General features: G+C 47.3%; 1 protein-coding gene and 1 long non-coding RNA gene across 2 annotated transcripts in view; one reads left to right on the forward strand and one right to left on the reverse strand.

Moving 5' to 3' along the window:
• The window catches only part of LOC308257145, a 36,793-nt gene extending 27,122 nt beyond the window's left edge, over positions 1-9,671 (reverse strand). The window contains exons 1-2 of the long non-coding RNA XR_013961526.1: positions 9,517-9,671; positions 8,253-8,499 (exon numbers count right to left, since the gene is read on the reverse strand). This is a non-coding gene — a long non-coding RNA (uncharacterized lncRNA). The remainder of the gene's footprint in view (positions 1-8,252; positions 8,500-9,516) is intronic.
• ALPK2 (alpha kinase 2) overlaps positions 1-18,072 on the forward strand; it is a 104,165-nt gene that overhangs the window by 61,146 nt on the left and 24,947 nt on the right. Inside the window, exons 5-6 of the mRNA XM_080686191.1 lie at positions 10,843-14,221; positions 17,239-17,386. Coding sequence (XP_080542317.1) covers positions 10,843-14,221; positions 17,239-17,386 — 3,527 coding nt within the window. The remainder of the gene's footprint in view (positions 1-10,842; positions 14,222-17,238; positions 17,387-18,072) is intronic.

The following is an 18,072-nucleotide window of genomic DNA, read 5'->3' on the forward strand; positions in this document are numbered from 1 at the left end:
ACACAAGGAACTCCCCAGTCACTGCCTTTCCTTTAGCAGGGGCCGGGGGTGGGGGGGTGGGCATCAGCTCAGGCCTGGGCAGGACCCTTAAGAACATTCTGCAGTGGTCCACACTGCTTAGAGGTCTGGAGGGCTGGGCTCCAGGATGCTGCTTCATAAGAGCAGGGTGGTGACAAGGAACAGCCCCTAGGGGTACTGAATTCCACTCTCCGGACAGACTGCTTAGCACCGAAGCAAACATCAGTCCCAGAAGAGCACCAGCATCCCTAAAACTGCAGCTGGAATACCATTCTAACCCTCTCTTCTGAAGCCCACGCCACCCAACAACGCGGAGCGGGGCCAGCTGGGGAAGAGTGGGCTGCTATAGAGGGTTGACTCATGCTTCCCCCCCCCCCCCCCCGCCCCAACCATTTATGTCCATCTGGAACCTCATGTGGAACTAGGGTCCTTGCAGCTATAATTGGTTAAGATGAGGTCATTAGTTAAGATGAGGTGAACAAGACAAAGAAGGATTGCTTCTTCCCTGGGGCTTTCAGAGGGAGCCTGGCCCTGCGACACCTTCATCTCAGACTCCCGGCCTTTAGAGCTGAGAGAGTAAATGTGTGCTGTTTAGAGTTTGTGGTAATTTGTTTCCTCGACCCTAGGAAACTAATGCAGTTGCCAGTGGTGTGTACAAGGAGGGATCAGAAAAAAATGTGTTTTTCCGTTTCTGCCTCCAGGGCCTTCTTCCAAAGCAGCTGGGAGAGTGGGGCAGCCTGGGGTGAGGTGCAGATGGTGATTAGGTTGTGCTGAGGGACTCAAACAGATGAAAAGAAAGTTTTGTTTTTTTGTTTTTTTGTTTTTAAGCAGGACAATATGTTTTAAAGTCTGGCTTTATTGAGAAAGGAAGTTTCTAAGTTCCTTTCTTATTAGAATTTTATCTGCACAGTCAGAAAGTGGGAGCCTGCGAGGGTATAGATAAGGGTACCCAACCCTTGAAGACACTGGGACAAAAATGCTCACAGAGATAGAGTCAGGCCCCAGGGGGGCAACCATCCTGACCTCATCCTGACTTTAGGATTGTGTTAGAAGAAGCCAAAGAAACCGTGAGGACAGGAGATCTTTCTCTGCCTCCCTCTTGGGACACGGGGACAAGTCCCCACCCATCTCCCAGTGTAGGCAGCTCAGACACCAGCTTCTGAGGAGCAGGGTCAGGGTGCACAGAACTAAGGGCCTGAGCACTCCCTGAAGGACTGTTTGAGTTATTGGACCCGAGGCTCAGTCAGAGAGAAAACTTATTCTCTAAGTCCCTGTGATTGGGAGCTCATGAGAAAGACAAGCTCAGTTCCAGGGAAAGAATGGAGAGATTGTGTTAACTCATGCATACCAGAAGTAATATATGTGAATTTTCAAACCAACACAAGTGTATATATCAGCTCAGCATTTTTATTTATTTTTTGCTTTCCTACCTCAAATCACTGCATTGACTCCCAGATACTTTCTTTTTTCCCTTGGTTCTCAAAGCATTTCCCCAACAACTTCAGCTTCCCAGAAGCTTCTTTGTGAATCATTCTTTTTCCTTCCATCTATAAGGGGAAAGTTGATTTTGAGGGCTCCATCAAAAGAGGTCCCTGAATTTCCATTCTTCTCTGCACCATGCTCCTCCCCACTTCCTGCCTTTGATCCCCGCATCTTTCAAGTACAGGTGTTTGAGACTTAACCCTACAGCAGCACTTTGTGATTGCACAACTCTGGGCCCATGGTCAATGGGACATCACCACTGTCAGGGCCTGGTGCCCACGGGTCCAACTATGCTGATGTCTTCTGGGTAGTACATATTGAAAACCTCAATTGTTCATGATGGAAACAAGAGCTGCTTCTCTCTCTGCTCAAAAGAAAACAGATGGCTTCAGTTTAGATCTAAAGAAGACCAAGGCCAACCATGCATGAACTTATTAGTGATGTAGAAGAGTTACAGTTTAGTAGAAAATACTTATTAACCAAAGCACAGGACTGTCGGGCAATTGTTTCAGGTAGGAGGTCAATGTCTCGACAGACAAATTGACAGAGAATCAGATGAGAACTAGACTTGGGAGGGGCAAAGCCTTCCTGTCTATGCTGACACTACTATGTGCCTTGTTCCAAGTTAAACAAGACTAACCCCATACTTGCTGCATGGATCTCACTATTCCAGGAACTTTTGTTTCTTCTGCTGAATGAAGCCTTCTCTGAATCTCATCGAGTCACTGTTACTGCCTGCTGGTAACTGTACCCGCTTAGACCTGTACGCATTGAGGGGAGAGTTCTGCTTAAGCAGAAGCCAAACCCCGGGACAGATAGCTGCCCTCCTCTGTACTAGAAGAGACATATGGCATATCAGGGGCTCTTCAAGCCCCAAGTCTGCACTTGCTCCTCATTTTTGGTAATGACCATCTGAGACAGGTGACCTGCCTATATTTATGTTTATATTCAGGTTTTCCAAGTGCCGATTGCCATCATTACTGTACACTTTGAAGTCATGCTGAATAGGCAAAGTTGTAGTATAGTAACTGTGGCAAGTACTTCCTGTTTCTAAAGTTTACAAGAACTCACTGCGTACAAGGTATTATTGTCAGTGCAGTACGGTAATTGCTACTACCTTGGTTTTGATTTTGCTCACAAATTCTAAAAACAGGTGAAGAGATATATTGATTTGAAAATACTGTCCGAGAACCTAAGATTTCAATTTCCCCCCTGTTGTCCAGTCTGAAACTGCAGAGGAGTTTCGAGCTGTGGGAGGTAAACAATACCACGCCACTCATCCACTCCCCCACCCCCTTCTCACGACCGACAGCAGGGATTCATTCTGTGGGTCTGGGGCCCTGAAATGGGGATTGGTGGGCTCAAGGGGGTCTCGAGGCCCCTGAAATTATGCACAAAATTGTGTGGCTAAAACAAGATTTCCTGGGAAAAAGAAGTCATAACGTTCTTCAACCCCCAAATGGTTAGCAAAGTTGGGGGCCAATGGCCACTGGTCATCTGTTCTGTGGCTGTGATGATTTTATTGACTTGGACTAGGTCTGTGAGGCTCCAGAACTCTATGGGATCAGCTTCAGGGCCCACAGTGCAGTCTACTTACTGCAGAGAGGAGGGAGAAGCAGAGATGAGAGAGGCAGGACAAGAGCCAACTCCAGGGATTGCCGTGCCCCATGGTGACCTGTTCTCCAGAACTCAGTCTCTTCCCTGACCCTCTCTGGGGCCCCACTGCCTCATTCTGGATCGGTCTACCTATGGTGACATGCTGTGTCCCTTCCCTTACAACTGCCCTCGTTATAGAGTTAGACCTAGAAGCCTTAGGAGTCAAAGGAAAACCTAGTTCCAAATGGAAGGTGAGGGTTAAGCCCCAGTTCAGTGTTTGTGCTGTTTACATGGCAGCAGGTCATAGAGCACCAAAGCCATGGGAGCCAAGAGATACTCTCCCCCCTCTCGCGTTACTGTGCAAGAAACAACCCCAGAGAGATCAGGTGACTGATCCAAAGTCACTTTCCACGTCACAGTGCATCCAGAACCAAACCCGGGTTTTCCGAGGCCCAACCCTCTTTCTATTCCCACTCTCCTTTCTTTTCACTCCTCATCCAAGTCCAGTCTCTTTGAGACACAGCAAAAAACCAAAGACTGCTCAGAAATGCCTGGTGGGATTCAAGAAGCGTCCCTGGCTTTCCCAGCTCTATTTTTCTCACGTTTGCATATCTCCCAGTGCAGACATGGAAATCGAGGCTCTCCTCTCCTCTCCCAGATGCAGGAAAATAAAGACACCTGAGGGAAAGGAAGACGGCTGCTTTCCTGACCATGTACTTGGGGGCTTACCACCACATGGCCCTCTCATGTGTGGGAGTAGCTGGTATATTGCTTCCTAGCATGACACAACCCAAAGTCCCAAAGGCATCCATTTCTATGCCCTTTTACAGGCATTAACTGCATCGATGTATGTGAGGCACAGAACAGCGCCTGCCATGTGCTAAGACTTCTGTGGGGCTTCATGATTGTTACTGTTGGGGACAGCTCTGCTACTTGCCCACAACACCTGAGACAGGCAATGGCCACACAAAGCTCATGGTCCAGTGCTCTTTCTCTCACAAGTTCCACTGAATGCCCCGAGCCCTGAGCTCTGGGAAAGGAAACCCTGTCCACTCCCAGTAAGAGATCAAACTGGTCTTTTACAAACTCTATGTGTTTCCCAAGAAATCAGGAAAGGATTGTAACAGCAACTGGCTGGAGATTTCTTGTCTCCCAGGAGGAAGTGGAATGAAGATGAGCTGGTCAAATGAGCTGACAGGGGTTCAGGATCCGGTTTCAGGATTGGGGACTTTAGATGAGTGTCCTTCACTTTATTATGTGTTATTTCAACATTCAAAGCCTTTAAAGCGCAGGTCCTTTCTGGGCAACCTGGCAACTCCTAAAAATAAACTCAAGTTCCTGAAATGTTTTGGGTTGCCGTGAAGCTTTCTTTGGCTGGGAACCAGGCTGTTTTCATTTCTGCAGGCCCAGGTGGTATGGATTCAATCTATCAAATGACGAATGACATGGGCCCATAGTGAGAGCTCAGCAGAAATTTAGGAAAGGTTAGCCGTGCTCAAAGCTACAGCAACCCAGGAGGTAGGGGAGTGGGGAAGTTCCCAGGTCAAGATTCCTGGAACCACAGGGGAAAATTGATGATGTGTAGACAACTGTTGAAGGACATGATGCAATTTGCATCTAGTCCAGATAATGAGGAAAGAAGTTTAAAAAGTACCAAGATTTAGAAAAGTTGTCCCACAGGAGGACATGTGGAGGTGCTGCTGGCCAGCAGACGTGAGTGAGGAGCTAAGCGCTTGACCCTCTCAGCCCTGGGGGGCTGTGCTTGCCTTTAGAACCATGGCCTCGGCTTTGATGATCCAGTTTCTCACATTTCCCCATTCTCCCTCCCCCACTGGACTCCAAGTTCATCTTGCCTCAGGCCCTTTGGATCCCTTGGCATATTGACCAGCGCTTTGCCCTTAGTGATACTGTCCTTCAAATTAATCCCTACCCCGATTCACCCAGCACCTCCAGAAGGGCTCCAGGGTGAACCTCATATGCCTTTTCCCTCACCTTCAGCAATATATTGTCCTCTGGTGTTAATTAGGACTGCTGTTAGCTGCAGTCAACAAAATAACCAACTGACTGTGGCCTCAAATATAAGCACCTTTGTTGTTCACTTCACAAGAAGTCTGGAGTGTCTCAGTATTATTCCAGTGGCTCAAAGACACCTGCAGGCTCCCAAGTCCTTTCTCTCTGCCCCACAGCCATGGTGTGTTAGCTCTTCAGTCTCGTGCTAGTTGCCTTCTGACTGGTAGCTGACAGCTGCAGCATCAGACATTGCATCCTCATTGCAGGAAGAAGATAGGGGGTAGACAAGGTGTTCCCCATATCTGTGCCTTACAGAAGCAAAGCAAAGGTTCCCCAGGAACCCCGCCTTGGAATTCCCCGTACATCTCACTGGCCAGAACTGACCCCTTGGCGCTGTCTTGCAGTGCAGGGGCGGAGGGTGTGAGAGTGTGGTTTTCCAGTTACTTTAGTTGGAGCCAGCAAGGACAAGGGGCTTGGGGATGTTATTGAGTTAGTCAACCAACAGCACCTACCACATCTACTGCCCATTCTACTCAATTGAGAAGTTTCATGAGACTGCACTTGTCAAGAACTGTGATTGATTTATCTTTTCCATGTGCATCTTCTCTCTTCAGCTGGATTATAAGCTATTTTAGAAGGAAGATCTCTTCTCATACCACCTTCTATTGTTAGTGACTCAAATTAGTGGCATGCACTTTTGTTGGTATCCAGGACATTGTCGTTAATGAAGAGGCGTAGAACCCTGACTGTCACAGGGTGGACAACAGGGCAACACACCTGTTCATGGGATCCATGGCAGACACACTTAGGAGGCAGAATTTTTGGAAAGGCCAACAAATGAACACAATGTGTTTGTAGAATGGGAGGCATGTTGAATAGAGATGGTGTTGCAAAATGCTGTGTGAGCAGAGTGTAAGTTTTTAAGCTTAATGCTGCTTTCAAAACCAGGTTGGGAAGTGTTACTAAATTTGCTTTCCCCTGCTTGTGTTCATTCATATGCTTATTCATTCAGCAAAATTAACCCAGCCCCTGCTATGCTCATGGTTCTGGAAATTCAGAAATGAGTAGCATAATGTTCCAGCCCTTAGAAGCCAACAAATAAACACGTCATCATGTTGCATGTAATGAGGATGATTATAATCTCATACCCAGAGTCTCTGACCCTCAGAAGTTCTATGAGTTTAAATAAGGGGAGTTCCTGACCTGTTGGTGGGGTTTGTCTTAACTTCTTGTATTAGAAAAGTTGGATTGGAAAGGCCTTTATGGCCAACAGACTTGACTGTAAATCCTAGTTCTGCCATTGACTGTGGGACCCTGGGCAATTTCTAACCCTGGACATCAGCGACCTCATGTTTCCAATTTACTGCTTCTCAGCCCCAAATGCACCCATCAGCAATGCTCAGGGATGGAATTCTGTTACTGTGCCTCTTAAAATAAGCTCGATGTGAAGCATGCTCAGCAGATGGTGCTGGTCGGACACTGCAGGAGGAAGGCCATTCCTGTCATTTTCAGCATTGCTGGGAATCAGTGGTATGGGTTTGTGGCCATCCCATAGGTCTGTCCCACCCATAGAGCCCAGAACATGGTCCATCTGTGACCTTATTACCTTGGCCTTGTGGTGACCTTCCTGCAGCCCTCTACTCAGAATCAAGAGCTTGGCATGGCCTGCCCACTCTGAAGGCCTCCTGCCTGTACCAACATCCAAATTCTCTCTGGAGGCCCCTGCAGGACCGAGGCACAGTCCCCTATGGCCCCAAACACCCAGGACTGTTGCTCCCTCTCTCTACCCCACCACATGTAGCCCACTCACTCTGAAGGTTTTGGCCTCTCCCCTGCCAGTGACCTGGAGACTGTCTGCTCCCCGCCTGCCCAAGGAAGGGTGGTCTAGTGTCCACCGAGCAATTCCAGACCAGCTGTGGCCTGGAGCTTCTCTGCTCTCCGGTGGTCTGCTTGGACCTTCTCCAACTAGGGTTGAGCCCCTTCCACATTGTTCTTCCTTGGTGCTGTCCCACACCAAGGAAGTCCTATAGGGGTTCCCTATATCTTAGAGTTATTCTTTCATTGCAGTTAACTATCCTTTATATTCAACTGCCCTTATTTAACCAGTATGTGGTTTCTGTCTTTTGATTGGACCCTGGCTATGCACCTACAGAAGAGATGAAAGCATCAGTATTTCAGATTTATGTTACCAATTAAATGAGAAAGCCCTTACAAGGCCCAAAGCACACTGCCCTGCTTGTCAGGGTCGCTCAGTTTTCTTTTTGCCTTGATTTTCACAGAGAACGAGGGAAACTACTGTCAGTGAATGCCAGGCCCTTGACAGGATGGTGCTGATGTGCATGTGGTTAGCCCTAGAAGAGGAGACAGAGGGTCAGTGAGGCCAAAGAGATGGCTTGGAGTCATGCATGCAGTATTGGATGGAACTGAAGCCAGGTGGCCAGTCTTCCAAGTCCACACTCTACCCATCATACTAGGCTTCCTACCAGAGCCCCAAACCCTCCTCCTTTTCACCAGAATGAGTACAATTTTCCTGCATAACAAAACCTCCTGAGGTGAACAGCTGAGCAGCAGGAGAAGTACTTGGAGTCCTTTCAGAGAGACTTAGCTAAGCGGTCTCCTCCTAAAGAAAGGTCTGAATTGTTTGAAAGGTGCAGGTCAGTGGTTTCTCTTTCTCTAGGAGTCAGCCTCTGCATGAGCCCCAAGGAGCTTGTGCTTGGAATTGACAGGTATATAACTGGGCTATTAAAGCTCCACTTTGAGAAAACCCCATTGGTCGGTTCAAATTAAATTTATGAAATTTCCCATTATCAGTGGACCAATGATATGGTTTGTGGCTTGAACATATCTTCCAAAAAGCTAGATGTCTTTGTTATGTTTTCCTTGATGCTTCCCCGGTACTTAGAACAGAGCTTGGTATCCAGTAGGTGCTCAGTAAGTGTTTGCCAAGTGAATGAATTTACACAGTCAAGGATTCCCCATATATTTATTTATTTTACTTGTGGGACCTCACCAGCCTATTAGGAAATAGGATTTTATTTTAAAAGCAAGAGAGGAGGAGCGAGTGTACCTTAACAGGAACATGACTATTTTGTAAACCCAGGCACAATACCATGACTAAGATGATATATATCAATGACCAAACTCACCCTACTCAGAGCCTACTTGTCCTGTGTTTCAGCCTTTCCAGGTGTCCCTCTCTTCCCCACATCAGGCTGTCACTGTGTTGATATGGTAGCAGGCAGTAACGAGTGGGTAACATCCCGGCAAGTGACATGCTGGCTTTTAACTTGAGCCCTTTGGAAGAATTTGTCCAGGGCCTGGCAGAGAATTCATACATAGCAGCTACTCCATAAATGTCTTTTGGCGCTGATGATATAGTGATGATGGCAAGATCTTAAAATAAAGGACAGACATAGGTAGTAGAGATTCAGGCAGGAGAGGAAGGCCAGAGAGAGTGCCATGGTGGTTTAGATTAGACAGTGTCCTTGCACATCTCAAATCACGACCAGGAAGCCACCCACACGTTCTGTGCTTACTAGTTCAGTATAGTTGTGTTATAGTTCATTATAAAAAATCTGAACCAAAATAGCCAACGAAAAGAACATTCTATACGTGTGTCGTAGATATAGAGACGAGACCATGTACACCTTTAACTCCTTCAGACTCTTTAAAAACTTTGCTTCTTATTTCCCAGAGATTATCTTTCTTGTTTTCCCTTTTAATATGATGAGAAAGAAAAAAAGGATCTAGAAAAAGAGAAATCCATTTTTTCCTTTTAGCAACATGAGGATGTGGACTAGTACCTGCCCCTGCATACAGTTGAGTCTCTTTTAAAATAGAGTTGTCCCAAAGTCAGGAATGGATGAGTCCAAACCTTTCAAATGTTGAGTTTTAATGGGTGAAGTTGGGCAAAGCTGCCTCACCTCGTACAGAGCTCGTTCCCTTCCTCCTTCTTTCAACAAGCGCTGGTAGAGCACCTGCTCGGTGCTAATCGTGTCACCTCTGCTCAGTGTTAACATGTGACACTTGCTCGATGCTAACGTGTCACATCTGCTTCATGCTAACCCTGTGACATGCTAACACAGAATGGGACCATCCTGCAGACGGGCATTTCATATTGTACCCTCAGCACCTGGGATGCTCCCTGGTACACTGGAGCATTAAATAAACACTTGCTGAATCGATGCACACTCATGGAGTTAATAGTCCAAGAAATTATACTAAATTTCTTCAGTTAGCACTTTTATGCCAATAAAATCTGAGTTAAATGAACATCAGGGTGGCTTTAAGGAGGAAATGAGAGGTGAATCCCTGCTGGCAATAGCGGCGCTGGGGCAGTATGGAAGGAGGTGTGTCACACTGTTAGCCTGTGTCCCACTGGCTGTGTGCAAAGGCAGTGAGGGGTCTCACCTGTGTTGGTGGACATACGCCTCAGGACTCCAGAGCCACGTGTGCACGGGAACATTGCAGCTCCACTTTGTCCAATGCCAGAGAGACTTCTTCCCTTTTTGAGCCCAGCCATCGGTTCCTACTCATTTGAACGGGGCTGCTGCAGAGCAAGAGTCCTAGGGCAAAGGAGGGACACTTGCTGAAAATTAGTAGCAATTCCATTCTTCTTAGCTAGGCATAATTTTCATATGCATTGAAATATTCAATGAGCTAAACATTTCAAGAGACAAGAGTTTAGTCAAAGAATTTGCTGCTTCCTTGAACAATAGCCAATATCACAGAACATTCAAATAGTACCATGATGGGCCTGGCTGGTGTGGCTCAGTGGTTGAGCATCACTTATGAACCAAGAGGTCATAGTTGGATTCAGGCACATGCCTGGGTTGTGGGCTCAGTTCCCAGTGTGGGGTGTGCAGGAGGCAGCCAATCAATGATTCTGCTTCATCATTGATGTTTTTATCTCTCTCTCCCTCTCCCTTCCTCTCTGAAATCAATAAAAATGTTTTTTTTTAAATAGTACCATAATGGGTTCCCTCCTCACAATGTGAGATAGGTTCACTGATTCATTCTTTTTTCTTCCCTGCCTCCCTCCCTCTTTCCCTTTCTCTCTCTCTCTTCACAAAAACCTAAGCAGTCCTGGATACCCTATTTCTTGTGAATATGGTTTGCCTGCCACAGGGCATCTGTTTTAAAGTGAGGGAGACTTTCCAAGATTTTACAACCTTCCTGGGCAGAAAAGATTGGCAGTGCTGATGGCCAGTCATAATCCTATTACTTCATTAGAGGTGGGCTCAAAGGATGGGCCTCTCTGTTCTTTAGTAACATCATTAACCCTCATATCTGAGGACAAAGATTGCTCATTGGTACTTTACAAACACTGCATTTTTCATTTGTTATGCTCATGTGAAATTTATCTTTCTGGAAAGGTACACACAAGCTCTTATGACTTACTTGAACACAATAGTTAACATTCAATTTATTTTCATCTTTTTTCTGAGAGAGAGAAAAAAATCATTAACTAATGACTGTCAGGAGGCTTTCTCCTTATGATGGGCAATTTGACCACTGGTCCCCTGAAACATACAGTTGTTTAAATTTGCATTTCTCCAGGAAGGCTCTAATAGTTAGAGCAAGTTTGGGGATTAACGTTCAGATTTCAATCACTCCTGCTGCTCCTCATGTCCATAATTACAGTTCTCAAGGACTAACACTCTTGTGACTGTGGTTATACCTTATTGTGGGCTCTCCCAGGAACAATTCCATTAATATCACTTTTCATCTTCCTAGGTGCAAACTCAGGAACCAGTCAGGGAAAGACTCTCTCTCAGCCCGATGCCAGCTTTCTCAGAGTCTGCTGGGGAGGAGTCTGCGTTTACTGGGACCACAACAGATGCCTTCCCCAACTTAGGAGGGGCTAATGAGGAAAATGCATCATCGACCCAATACCTGGAGATAGAAAGCTGTACTCAAGGCCCACAGCGTGAAGAAAACCAAGACAGAGAAAACAACTCACCTGGACGTTCCTGGGAAGACCCAGGATATGAGTTGAATCTCCCAGAAGCCAATCATGCAACTATGTCCCCCTGTGAGCTGTCAGTGCATCTCCCTCAGGAGGGCAGTGATGGCCCCAGGGAGCCCGAGGCTCTCTCTGTCGCTTCCCCTGCACCTGCAGATATTGCCCCCACCCTGGAAGCTGTGTGCCATGGGCTAGGGGGCAGAGAAGCAGAGTGTTTGATGGAACGTCTTGAAGCAGGCCACCAAGGAACAGGTGACACCATGGATGCTCCTGCTGGAGCCCCAGTTCATAAATATTCACCTCAAGAAATTTGCTCCATGGACTTAGAACTGGCAGAGGGTCAAAGCCAAGTATCTGATTTATGTGTTCCTGATGACAAGACACTGGATGTTGTTCTTCAGACACAAGGTTCTGAGCCTCCACAGTCCACAGACAAAAGCAACAAGGGTAGAGACTCAGTCGTGTTTCCTGCACCTAGCGATGCCCTTGCCTGGGACATTTCACAAAAAGCCAGTGAAGGATCCACAGGGGAACATCTGGCCAAGGTGGAGCATTCCACCTTCACGCCGGCCTCCACAGGACAGGAGAGGCCGAGCCCCAGCATCTCGGGAGGGCTTGAGGAGAGACAGCCTCTATCTCCTGAGAATTCTTTGGTGCGGTGCAAAGAAGGTGATGAGAGCTCCAGCACCAGTGCCTCAGATGCCACAGACACACCAGCCCATCACAGCTCAATTGTGACATTTCCTCAGGAGAAGCCAACAGCATTAACTGCTACTCCTGAGTGTCTTCAGGTGACCAGGGAGAATGGGAACACACCAGCTGGTACCATTGCCACCAAAGTCCACTCAGCCAAATACCTCCCTGTTTCCATTGCTGAGAACAGCCACGCAGATGGCCCTGAGGAGAGCTCAGCTCAGGTACCAGATGGCAATATTTTTCAACTGCCTTCCAATGTACAGCAGGGTCATGTTTTAAATGGCTCCGCCACCGAACCTCCCAAAGAACTTTGCATGGCTCCCAGTGGACCAGGAGTCCATGTCTGTGCTCCCCCGCCCCCCGAGGGAGATTCCTGCAGCACTTCCCCTCTTCAGATTGGTAACCAGGCTGGAGATAAGAGCCAGACCGTGGACAGAGCAGACCATAGGAGCCTTGGAGAGAATTTCCAAGAAAAGGGAAGAGAAACAACACAGAAGATTCAGCGGGAGAGCCTGACCTACCAGGGTTCCCTTTCTGAAGATAATTTCCAAGAAAGTTGGCCTATGACATCTGCTGCACAAGAGGAAACAGACCTGCTGCCCTTGGACCAGTCATCAGCAAACTCCACGGAGGAAAGAAGGCAGAGCTCAGGCCTGGGGACTAGTGTGTCTGTGGTGGCCGAAGCAGCTGTGGAAGATGACAGTCAGACTGTGAGTAGTGCTCCGCCTCTCTCTCAGGGCCCCCTGGAGGGGTCTAAAGAGAGTGGACCAGCACATTGGGAAGCAGGCAATAAGCACAAGACTATGACTCTAGAGGCTTCTGTCTCTGAGGTCTGGCCACCAAGACAACCGACAGCTTCTGAGTGCGAAAAGTCAGAAGGTGGTGCCAAGACTCCTGCCGGGGTCTGGGCTGTGGCTGCCGTGCTAAAGGCGGGTGCTGCTGGGCCTGAACTGGACCCCTCTGAACCTACAGCATCGGCTGCCAGTCCCCAGGCTGAGGCTGGTTCAGCCCTTGCTAAGGACAGAGAGATCTACGAAGGTAGAAAACCAGCCAGGCGTGCACACTGGAGCTGTCTTTCTTCCCAGTACTTGCGCCAACCCCGGTTCCTGGAGTCGTCTGTGGACCCTGTAGATGAAGGTGTCACAGATTGGCCATCAGAGGCTTCCAAAACAGGATGGCAGGAAACTGTTAGCAATGTGAGTCAAAGTCAAGAGGAAAACCAAAACCAACTCGGTGTGGACCACCCTGCCTTCTTTAAACAGTTTCTGCCCTGCCCTGAAATCCTCGAGTCCTCAGTAGATCCCATTGATGAGCTGAGTGTGGTGGAGTGGGCCAGGTTGGAAACCCAGGAGCTGTCTGACTCCACCCTGGGAATTGTCAGAGAGGAGAGTCAATTGGATGCTGGAAGCTTGGGCCAGAGAGTGGAAATCCAACCCATTATCTCTCCAGTCCCATGCCCCCAGCGAAGTGGGGAAACCATTCCAAGCGAAAACAGCACCAATGGAAGCCAAGAAGCCATTGAGAGAGGGGCGGCTGAACACAGTCAGCATGACAAAGCCAAAGGCGAAGTCCAGCCTGCTGTTTTGCAAGTCCCGCGTCTTGATGAAGGTGGGGTGACAGTTCCAGGAGGACTCAGCGGAAGCCAAGCACAAGAAGGCCGCGAGAGGAGCACCGGGGAGGCCGAGCAAAGTAAAAAGGACGCAGCAGGTGCTGTTTCCCCCACTTTACCACTTTCCAGTGCTCTTGCAGTCCTGACGCAGGCTTCTGTTGGAGTTGATACAGACAACGCCGCAGGTCAAATTCATGATGTCCCTGCGAACCATTTAGTGGAGCCCAGAAACCATCAACATGCATTTTCTGACTTGAAGGAGAGGGGAGAGAGAGAGAGTGAGTGTGGGAAACATTCGCCCTCTCCCAGTGGTCTTACTCACCCGCCTTTTACTTCATCCCCTGAAGGAAACATCACAGACCTTTCAATAACCCACAAAATTGAGGAACCTGAAATAGAGGCGCCCCAAAGTGGGGAAACCAAACCCACAAGGGCATCCAGCTCTCCAGCAGTGACTTTGGCCTTGGTTTCGGGAGAACGTGCATCAGAGACAGCTCCTAAGACACTGCAGGACCCATGGCACCTGGGCCCCACCCCATGCCGTGGGAGAAAGTCAGGGGAGGGGAGGCCCCGTCGCATGGCAGCCCAGATGGGAAGGTCCCCAGTACCTGCTTGGGAGGAAGCCAAGAAGAAGCAAGAAATCACAGGAAGTGGACATTTAACTGAGGGAGTGAAGAAAAAAATTCTGTCCAAGGTGGCTGCCCTGAGGCTGAGATTGGAAGAAAAGGAAAACACCAGAAAGAATGGGAGCTTTCCTAAGAAGATTCCTAAACTCGACATGTCGGTATCATCCATGGATGAGAACAAAGACCTGAAAAAGCCACCTTGCAAAAGGGAAGGGAAAGGTGAGGCTCCATTGCTCTCTATCCCTGTTAAAGTTTGGGTTTGTTGGCCCGATGTCAGATTCCTGGGTCCTCCTGAGTCCTTGGTAGTTCAGGTGAGTTTCGACCAGGGGGCATTGACTCCGTGGCTGTGACCAAATGGCTCGGCCTATAGACCCCGGTTCTCAACCTCGAGTGGCCGCAGAATGACCTGCAGGGCTTGTTAAATAGATGCTGGGCTCCACCCCAGGGTTTCCGATTCCACTCATGGGCTCGAGAAATTGCATTTCTAACAGGTTCCTGGGGGATCTGTGGGGAGAGCCTCGCCTATAGGTGCCTGTAGGTATGTTTAATGGAGGGAGTGTGATGAGAATGCCCTTTTGTTAATTACCCATTAAAACATACTTGTAAAAGATAAGCAGAGGCATGAATCAGTATAGCTAATTAGTATAATTAAATAGACCACATGCTGAGCAGGATTTCCAAAAATAAACATTTAGGTACAATTTGGGAGTCTCTTCTTTCATCATTGATTTGCATTAAAAATGGCTTCATTGAACATTGGGTTTCCTTCCAAATTTGAGTCTAAAAATTTCTTTGCAACTCACTCTTTGCTTTCTGAGTCTAAAGGCCTAGGGGTATGTGTTCCAGGTTTCAGACCCCTGGAGGCTCAGAGCCCCTGTAACTGCTGTGACTTCTGCTTGGCCTGGGGAATCACTTTAACCCCACATTTCACCCTATAACCCAACTTTTAGCCTCTTTTACATCAGAACTCTTCTTTCCCTTGCCTTGCAACCTGGCAGAAGTCAGAAGAGGAGATATTGCAGCAGGCGAGGTCCTCTGTGGACTGAAGCAGAGCCCTGTGACCCCCTCAGCTCAGGGGAGGGGTTCTACCCTTTCCCTGCTGAGTCTTCAGGCTTCTAGGCGATGCTTGTCATTCTCCATCCACATCCATGGGCCCTCGGCCCTGTTTCAGATAGAATTAAATATAAAACTACCTTCTGAAGAGTGTGGAGGGATCCATCCAGGTTGCTAGCATATGTGTTTTTAAGCACATTTTAAGAGAATGAAGCAATGTTTTCAAAGATCTCTAAAGTGGTTTACCCCAGACGGAAACAATCTATTTGGAATGCTTGTCCATGGTTATTTAAGTTACCCACAGGGAAAAGGACATTCTAGTAACCACACGCTGTTGGGGACTTTGATCTCTCTCAGCTGCCACCAGCCTTCCCGAGCTCAAAGGGCAGCAAAGATGGGGTACAGCATTTGGGGAGGGGTGGTGCTCTCCCTCCCTGACCTGGTGAGGTAGACTTGGGGGTGGGGGTGGGGGATGACTCGGATGATTCTGAAAGAAATTAAACAAACCGAGTAACCTTTTTACTTTGGATAACTACTCTCCCAGGCCTCCTCTTAGCTGCTTCCACACAGACAGGGCTCCTTTCCAAGCCCCGAGGCCTCTTGTCCAAGCCAGTTTTGCATCCCTCAAAGACCCTCATGTAATCCCACTGCTCATTTTATGCCCTTTCCTCTGTCCTCCAATTTTCTCTGCGTTCAGAATTTACAGCAGGTGGCGGAGGGGTTGGCAACTTAGGAACCTCTAGGTTTCCACAGATCACCCGTGAAAACTGCCATGGTGTTGGAAGGGCCCTTGAGGAAATGTGTCCCCGAGGAGGTGGGCTTGGTCAGGACTCTGGACCAAGAGTTGGAGGCTGTGTGCCTGAACACCCAGCACAGCCTGTAACTATGAAACAGCCTGCAACTACGCCCCCCTGTGTCTGTTATCTGAGTGTCTGTTGGCATCAAGGAGAGATGGGAAGCACCCTTAACGCAGCAACTATTTCACAGCAGTAGAATTTGTGGGAACAGAGCAAACAGCAACAGTATTGATGCCTTTCATCTTGGCTGTGGATTATATATTTTATATTACAAAGCTGCGGGGTTATGGAACTTGGTCTCCAACCAACAGACACCACATTTCCAGCAACCCCACTGCTTGCCAAATGATTGCCACCACGGGGCTGGGTCTTCTATATTTGTCTTCTTGGTTATGCTGCCTCCCAGTGGCTGTCCTGAGTAAATGAGTAATTACACATTTGCCCGGCTTGTGGAGATCTTATTCCTGATTTAAAAAGGCAATACTCAGCCAAAACCGGTTTGGCTCAGTGGATAGAGCGTCAGCCTGTGGACTGAAAGGTCCCGGGTTCGATTCCGGTCAAGGGCACGTAACTTGGTTGCGGGCACATCCCCAGTAGGAGGTGTGCAAGAGGCAGCTGATCGATGTTTCTCTCTCATCGATGTTTCTAACTCTCTATCCCTCTTCCTTCCTCTCTGTGAAAAATCAATAAAATATATTTAAAAAAAAATAAATAAAATAAAAAATAAAAAGGCAATATTCAACGGTCACCTCTCAACTCTGGGAATCATTTCCTTATTGCTGCTATTTCATTCACATCAGACATAACAACTATCTTCAGCAAAGACAACGGTAATTAGAGGAAAGATGAACGCGTTACTTTTCAGCAAATAGCTATTGTTGAGTTGCCTTTTCCATCTGAGGGCTTAACCACAATTATTGGGATGATTCAAATTTTATTTTACTCCCTAATCCCCAGTTCTGATTTTAACGTGGACCATCCGGTAAGCATATTTATTTGAAGCAGGTCCTATAGACTAGGTATCCGAAATCCTCCTCCTCCCTCCTCCCTCCCCCCCTTAACACCCCCCCCCCCCCCCCCCGTGCAACCTGCTACCTGTCTTTGGGAAAAAAAATGCCTCTCAAGTTTTATTTCACATCTGTGCATTACAGACCTGACTCAAGGATTAAGTAGTGAAAAGTAGTTAGACTGATTTATTCATTTTCTTAGTGTTTAGGCAAGCCACATCTCCTCTCAGACACTGTTTTCTCATCCATAAATTGAGGGTCATACCTATTATCCTTGTCTCTGGAGATAGTTGTGAGAATTAAGTGAGATGAGATGAGAAAGTCTTTTGCCCACTCTAAAGCTCTTTGCAACGCTGACCTGCCGATCTCTCATTTCTAGCTCCAGTATTACTGAAACAGATCCAAGCCGAGATGTTTCCTGACCACTCTGGAAATGTAAGATTAAGCTGCCAGTTTGCAGAAATTCATGAAGATTCTACCATCTGGTGGACAAAAGATTCAAACTCAATTGCCCAAGTGCAGAGAAGGTGCGGTATTTGCTCCTGGATACTTTCCATAGTTGTTGCTTATATCACAACATAGTTCTAAAATACAATAATAAATAATAAAATAATACATTATAGGAAGTAAAAGGGGAACTTGGAGTAGAAATTCCACATCCAAAGTATCCAAGAAATGGAAGTAATGGAAGACAGGTGTCTGGACAGGGAAATGGTGGTGGGTTCTTGCCCTGGCTCTACCACCATTGAGTTCCATGGCCTTAGGAAATCATGAAACATTTCATTACATTTAAAAATGTAATTTAAATTTTTTAATTAAAATTTTAAATTCTAGTTTTTAGAATCATTACATTTAGGAAACCACAGCAAATTATCTCCTAGTCTAAGGCTCTGTGATCCCAACATTTAAGAGCTATCTTCTGTATGTCTGTGAATTCTGCTGTTTTCTGTTTCATAAATTCCCATTAACCTGACAAAAGTCAATCAAAGTGAAGAAGGTGAAGCAAACGGAAAAGGCAATCCATGCAGTTGCAGAAAAGTAGCTGCTCTTGAGGGGTTTTTGCTGTTTATAAGTGACTCATGGCTGAGAGCTCTTTCAAATAGTGTACTGCCCTAGTGAATACCTTCCATCCTTCCATCCATCCATCCATCCAGCCATCCAGCCATCCAGCCATTCAACTACCTATCCACCAGCCACCATTAGACTGTTCTGA

This window comes from Plecotus auritus (genome assembly GCF_963455305.1).
Source record: "Plecotus auritus genome assembly, chromosome: 8".
In the NCBI taxonomy this organism is placed as follows: domain Eukaryota; kingdom Metazoa; phylum Chordata; class Mammalia; order Chiroptera; family Vespertilionidae; genus Plecotus; species Plecotus auritus.